The sequence below is a fragment of the Mycetomoellerius zeteki genome, unplaced genomic scaffold, assembly GCF_001594055.1.
Source record: "Mycetomoellerius zeteki isolate Tzet28-1 unplaced genomic scaffold, Tzet1.0 scaffold369, whole genome shotgun sequence".
NCBI classification, from domain to species: Eukaryota; Metazoa; Arthropoda; class Insecta; order Hymenoptera; family Formicidae; genus Mycetomoellerius; species Mycetomoellerius zeteki.
The window spans coordinates 124293-131161 of NW_017257359.1; the positions used below are offsets into that span (position 1 = coordinate 124293).

Consider the following 6869-nt stretch of genomic DNA (forward strand, 5'->3'; position numbering starts at 1 on the left):
CTCTACACGCTCCCGAAGTTTTGCCATTTAATTTGGAAACACCCTGTATATATATATATATATATATGTGTGTGTGTATAATTGTATTGTTATTAATTGTTATTTTTATACAAAATTGTTTACAACTTATGTAATGTTTAAATATTAATTAAGAAATAATACGATTTACAATACATTAAACAACATAAACATATATAAATATTATTTTTAGAACCATTGTTAATTTTATAAGAGGAAATTAGTAGATAAGAATAAAAAAGTCAAATAGGAAAGAGAATCTTATTTTCAATTAAAGCGGATCTTGGTGCTTAATATTCGTATGTAAATTTACAAATACATTCTTCAGTTCTATAAACTGCGCGCCAATTCGGTTTATCGGACTTGAAACGCAATAAACTAGAAAATAACTTCACAAATTACATTAATCATCGATTTAATAATGATGCTAATGAGCATCTTAAAACACTGCAAAAAAATTTGTTACGAGAAATATTACCTTAGCCAGAGTTACTGTTAATTTTCTATTATATGCTACAATCAGCGATTCGTAAAATGTTACAAGAAATATGATTGAACATCATTTTGGATGTAAAATATCTCCTCATCACAATATCGCGAGTGCGTGTCAAACGTCCACGTTAGATATGATAGATGTGGGCAACCGACCTCCTATAGGTTCCATGCGCAAACTCTTAATTTATTTCTAGGACGAACGGAAGGAGCACGCAGTGATAAACCGCTTTTGGCTGACGTCCCAGAGGTTGAGTTTGCAAACTGCACGTTAGGGAAGTTACAAGGTACACAGGGTATTCTATATGTAGCTATCATATCACTCTTCACTTATGAATTTCTGGATCAATTCTCAATTGCGATGTAAATTTTTTCTCTCTGAAAATTTTATTTCACTATGTGACCTAGTTCTTAAAGCGAGCTCTATTTTTTGGACGGTAATTGTCTTAACACATCTAAAATGTTAAATCAAGGCAAGTTATAATTTGCATAAAATAAAAAGTGAGGTATTACCATCTGTGCGCAACTGTCCAAAAAGTTCTGCAAAAAGCCAATCGTGTTTAATTAATCACAATTCCAGAGAGTTATTTTACCTCTTCATGAGAAAAAGAAAACTAACTCCATATTGATCGAATGGTCTCTTGGTGAAAGGCAGTGAGATATGTCTGGGACACCCTGTGTAAAATCACAGTTCTTACCTACCCTACCGCAATGCGACCACTGCACATTTGCTCTATATCCCAGAAAACTGAAATTTATTTGTATCCTTTTTCTTTTGATTTTGTGCTGAGGTATAGCGAAACTCTTTCCTAGAATATACCCGCCCTAAATTGCGATCATCAACTATACTTTCTTCTTACTTTTCTTTTATGGTTTTATTAGGATATCAAATGTTTTATTTGACATGGTTTTACGTTTATATATGCTTTATACATTAATGCTTGCAACGTTAATGAGAATGTTAATTAACATTTACATCTTCTAAGATACATCTCATGTATCTTAGAGGATGTAAATGTAAAAGTTTTTTAAGTAAATATTTCTTACTTTCGAAATGTTATAATTTCATATTAATAATTTATTTATCAAATATATTTATAAAATTAGATCACGTTTCTTTCATAACTTTCTAGAAAGTGTCTGAAAAGTATTGGTAATTATAATTGCCAATATTGTCTTAGAAAAAAAAAAGCCTACTACCTTCGTAACGAGAAAAATAACTTTTTACATTAAAAAAAAATATATATATAGTATATTTGGTACATTACGGAAACTACTAAATAACGCTTACATATTTTTGTCAGAAAATATTGCTCTTAATCGGTAATCATGTGACGTTAGAACTAATTAAGCCAAACGAAAAACAGAATTATCTCGTACCTAATGCTCGATGAAACCCCGTGAGAATCACGCCCCGTCGCAAATTACTTTCCACTCCTGCTAAAGTTCTCCCCAAAACAGTCGCGTGCCTCTGTGCGCGCGCGCATAACCGCTCGTTTGTGCCTCGGTATGTATGTGTATATACAAGCCCATATCGTGTAAAGCGAAGAGTGTATACGACACTCTATCGCTTTCCCACCACGTTCGCTAGGTGGGCGAGGCACCTGCGACCTCTTTCGCTGACCCATTTACGAGCTGCGAGATACGGTACGGCGTTGCGATTCTAAGTGGAAAATCGAACCATCCCCCAGTTCTTCCACGCGTCGAGGTCGATCAACGAAATATGAGGCACCTGCCCTTGTCGTCCCCTATTACACTCTTCCGCTTCCCTTAAGTATCCTGTCCTTGCTTGATCTCTCGTAATGATTTTACGCAAAAGTCATTTGAAGCCAAAGTTACTTTTCTAAATAGTGTGAAAAATAATTAACGTATCTGATTACAATCATAGGATTTTTTATTCACAATACTCTGCTTTTATATCGTAAAGTATATTTATTCTTATAATGCGCGCGCGTTCTGCTTATTATAAAGATTACTTAAATAAAATCCGAAAAAGTATTTAATATAGTAAATTATAGTTTTGTGATACTACTTTTGTGTTATTACTTCTTAATATATAGTTAACCAATAATTTTTTTTTATATAATTCCTCATTTGCTCTTTTAATGATTTCTCAAACTATCAAATATGATTTTTAGAAATATACAAAAAAAATTCTATAATTACTTTTTTATTATATTAATTAGCAAACAAAGATCGAGCTACCCACTTCGTTGGACTAAATTAAAAAAACATTTGAAAAGGTTGCTGAAACACATTTGTTAAATGAATATATACTATTTTTTATTAAATTTCATTATTTATCATTTCATTACTTTTCATTAATATGAATGATGGTAACTAGCTATTCTTCTATCTATATTCTTTTAAATAAATAATTTTCATCTGTATGATAATGTAATATTAATATAAATGAATGTGAATTTAAGCAGAGAGTGAGTTTAAGTTAACAATTATCTCTTTACAAGTCGTAAATTGGCTATTATAAAGTTGAACAAGCTAGGAGAAAGAAGAGGATAAAAAATTCATATAATTCTGAAACGTGAAATGTACTTTTTTTTTCAAACGGATGAAGTAACTATTTATTTAATCTTTCAAACAAGAATATATATATATATTTGCTGTATTATTTTTAAACGTTTTTATATTTTAATTTTTAAAGAGTGTATGTACGAACGTATTCTAAATAAATTGTTTATTGTTATTTTTTCTTTCGGTAAAGGAATGATGATTACTTTGATATTAATACAGTAATTAAAAAATTTTATTACAGTAAAAATGAAAATTAACAAAATATTTCGATAGCATATGTTCTTAATAATCAATGATTAATAAATAACAATATATGATTACGACAAATCCAAATATTGAGTAAATATATAATAATAATAAACATGTACAAGTAAAAGCGTTAATAAATGTAATATTATATTAATAAATTTATATATATGTACATATCTTTTTTATATATGTTGAACAAACAAGTGAGAAGTCCTGTAGCAAAAATCATGAAAACAAGTTTTTTAATTTTACAATTATTGTGCTATGCTCTTTCTCTCTCTCTCCCTCTCTCTCTCTCTCTCTCTCTCTCTCGCTCGTTCGCTCGCAATATTATTTTTTAATCAATAATTAATTTTTAACTAAATTTATTTGTATCTAGTTCTCGTAATTTGAAATTTGCTATATTTCGTGTTATTAGCAACAATACTTGCCCGAGGTAATCCCTGGACGAAATAGACTCCCATGACATGGCTGTGCGTCTTTCTTGGTGCGACTTTTTCTCTCCGTCTCGCGGTGCAGCTGTTTCTTCTCTCTTTCTCTTCCTCTTGACGCTCTAATCCCATCTCTCGCCGCCAGCATTATCACGTCCGCGCACCCGCGTGAGATAAAGCATATCACTTTCTTGATTTTGCAAATTTGCACAACGCGTGATCACGCACGATGCAACGTGCTTGAGACTTTAATCGTCCGCATTCAATCGATCCGAAAGACTGGTACTCGATGTATGTAACGATTGCTATCGAATCTTATCTATCGCCCAACGAGCTCGAGGATTGTGCGAACAATAATCGTGATTTCGCGCGACTCAAAACATACAAGGACTGCGCGTCTGCTTATATCGATCATCTTACAAATTTATTTGGCGTTTCTCATGTTTGATAGCGCCAAAACACTCGCATCGGTAGCGAACGGAATCAAACACTCGCCGAAAAGTCTCTCGAGTTCGATCGAGAGAAACTCTACTTCAATAATTTGTGCGATGGAACGTGAAAGGATATCTTGCTCCGACAATACGAAGTAATAACAGTCGAAGATCGATGGAAGATTTTAAGTTCTAGGACTTTCAATTAGATTTAGAGATTCGCTTATGTAATTGTTCCTTAAGGATTCCTTGTCGTAGGATGTACGTTCGAAGGGAGTGGAGCTGAGCCGATAGTCATTGAGGTAGATCGAGGATTTGTCTCGTTTGAGTTGATTTCCTCACTCAGGGGATTTTCTTTTTTTTTTCTTTTTGGACAGACTCGATGCGCTTATTTACTAACGTATAGGGATGCACACCTCGGTCGAGAAAAATAATTTGCACGCCCGCGTGTCTTTGTACTTATATGCCTAATTGAGCACCGTGGACTCGCGCGAGTACTTGCGCGCATTGACGAGAAATAGAGAGTTCCGTTGGGAGTTCCTCTCTTTCTTTTTCCGTTAACGTAATTGGCAAATTGTTTCGTGGCAGTTTCTCCGATCAGCTGATCGATAAGGATTGTATTCAGGTATTCGACTCGTTACCACATGTAACATACGACCGCTCGAGTCTCACGGTACAAGTATTTAAGTATCGCCTTCTTCTCTCCCTCTGTCACCCTGTTCGCCCTCGTAGGAGTGCGTAAACTGCTTCGTAGGAGCGAGTAACTTTTCTTCGCTTCTCACGTTTCGCTCGCTCGCGTTTCTCGGTTGTACGACTCTTAATTTTCTGGGAGTTTCTCTCTCCCGCGAATATAATTTTTTTTTCAGCGTGTACGGTTTTCGTGCGGTCGAATTTATCGATATTTGATTATCGAGAATCGCGTAACGTGATATACTATGTAATTTGTCAACGTCGTTATTTAGATCTCTATGAAAAGGTTAACACACGTATAATATTTATATATATATATTTTATCTACGATGTATTTAAATAAACTTTTAACATGTATGTATATTACATGTATCTTCTAATATATAGATCCGTGCGGTGTTCCGCGTTTGTGTGCGTGTATGTGTGTACCCGTATGTACATGCGTGTATACGCACTTGTTTTTTCTTATCGAACGTATTTAATGTTTCACTGTACTAAGTACAGTAATCGGTCGCCCCAAATTATTCCGGCGTGTGGGACGGTGCTGAACGTGCGTTTAAGCCTTAAAATACGATTAAATCTTTTCGCTGCTTTTCAAGAGTAACGACAGGGATGGAGAGATTTCGTACGATATTGCGATATATCACTCACATTTATTAATGCTCTACGTGAATCGACGTGAAGTAATGACGATTAATCGACGGTGAAAACGTGCCACGGAAAACGATCGTCTTTTTTTTTCCTTTTTAAATTTCTCTTTTTCTTCTCGTACTATTTTTTTTTTATAAAACTTTCCTCAGTTTTGACGCGTGTTCAGCACCTAGAAGGTTAAGGGACGCGTTGTCCCCGAAACTAGGATCGCGTCGGCCCGCGGTGTCCCAGTTATCGTCGGTGACCCCCGGCGCGCTTTTTCTCCCCCTCCGAAACCTCCCTTCTACCGTGGAACGTTCTAACTTCGCGAGAGCTCGCGCAAGTGAGATACGCGAATTCCCGTTCGCGAGATTCCGGGCGGATCCATCGAGCGTTCTCCTAATTCCATAAACCGTTGACGTTGTTTCTTCCCTTCCGTTTCGGCGGTTATCTCGAGATGTTTACACGCCACGTGTGTGCGTGGGGAAGATTTCTTTGTCTCGTTACGTATCTTTCTACATATCGTTTACAACGGAGTATTAGCGCAGTAGCAACAACAGCAGCGAAATACGCGTGTTGTTTAGCCCTTAGAATTCTCTCGTGCGTCTCTCTCCTTTCCCTCGTCGTTCCCAAGGAACTCGCGTATCCGTCGAGATTCGGCCGGTGTCTCTTGTATGAGAAGCTCGCGCGAGAAAGCGCGATTTAGATGTGGAACAACCGGAGCCCCGTCCGAGGTGGTCGCGACGAGGTGGACACGTCCGTCAGGCAGTCAGCGTTCGTATCTGGCGCCCATCGCGCGCCGAGCGCTCGCGTACGTTCGTAGGCCAAGCAGCGGCGCGTAATAACGATGGCAACGCGGCCGTTCCCGCTCGCTGACGATGAGACAGTAGCCGTGGTGGGCGCCCCGAGGCGTCTCCTCATGCCGTCGTTGATTGATCCCCCGTTCGTCTCGGTTTCAGGCCGTCGCGTTCCGGCCTTGTCCCCCTTCCGTCGTTTGTACCACCGTCTCCACCGTCTCCTTCGTTCGCCGTCCCCGCCGCTCCGTCTTTGGCCACCGCTCTGCCGCCGCGCGCGCGGAAAACCGTCCCGCGACCGCTCGTTATCGGCAACGAGGACAGCCGAGGCCGCGGAAGGTTACGGGCGCGCGATGCGGATCGAGAGAGGAGCCCGCTGCGCGCTCACACACCCTCCTCTCTCCAACCCCTGTCTCTCCTTCTTTCTCTTTCTCTCTCTTTCTCTCTCTTTCTCTTTCCGTCTCTCTCGCTGGCGCGCGTATGGGGTTGGTCCTCTCGCGGAGGTACGCCGCGCGGCACCCGCGAAAATCCACCGTCGGTGGCCGGAGCAGAACTGTCGCGCCCGAGCCGCAGCAGCCCGCAACACACGACCCAACCGATCC

At 38.7% G+C, this 6869-nt stretch overlaps 1 protein-coding gene across 2 annotated transcripts in view; it reads right to left on the reverse strand.

The window, feature by feature from the left end:
* The window catches only part of LOC108725936 (43 kDa receptor-associated protein of the synapse homolog), an 18883-nt gene extending 12020 nt beyond the window's left edge, over nt 1–6863 (reverse strand). For both annotated transcript variants that reach the window (XM_018453258.1, XM_018453257.1), the window contains exon 1: nt 3723–6863. In XM_018453258.1, the coding sequence (XP_018308760.1) occupies nt 3723–3760 (38 nt within the window). In that variant the 5' untranslated portion in view covers nt 3761–6863. The remainder of the gene's footprint in view (nt 1–3722) is intronic.
* Nucleotides 6864–6869: the final 6 nt, after the last annotated feature.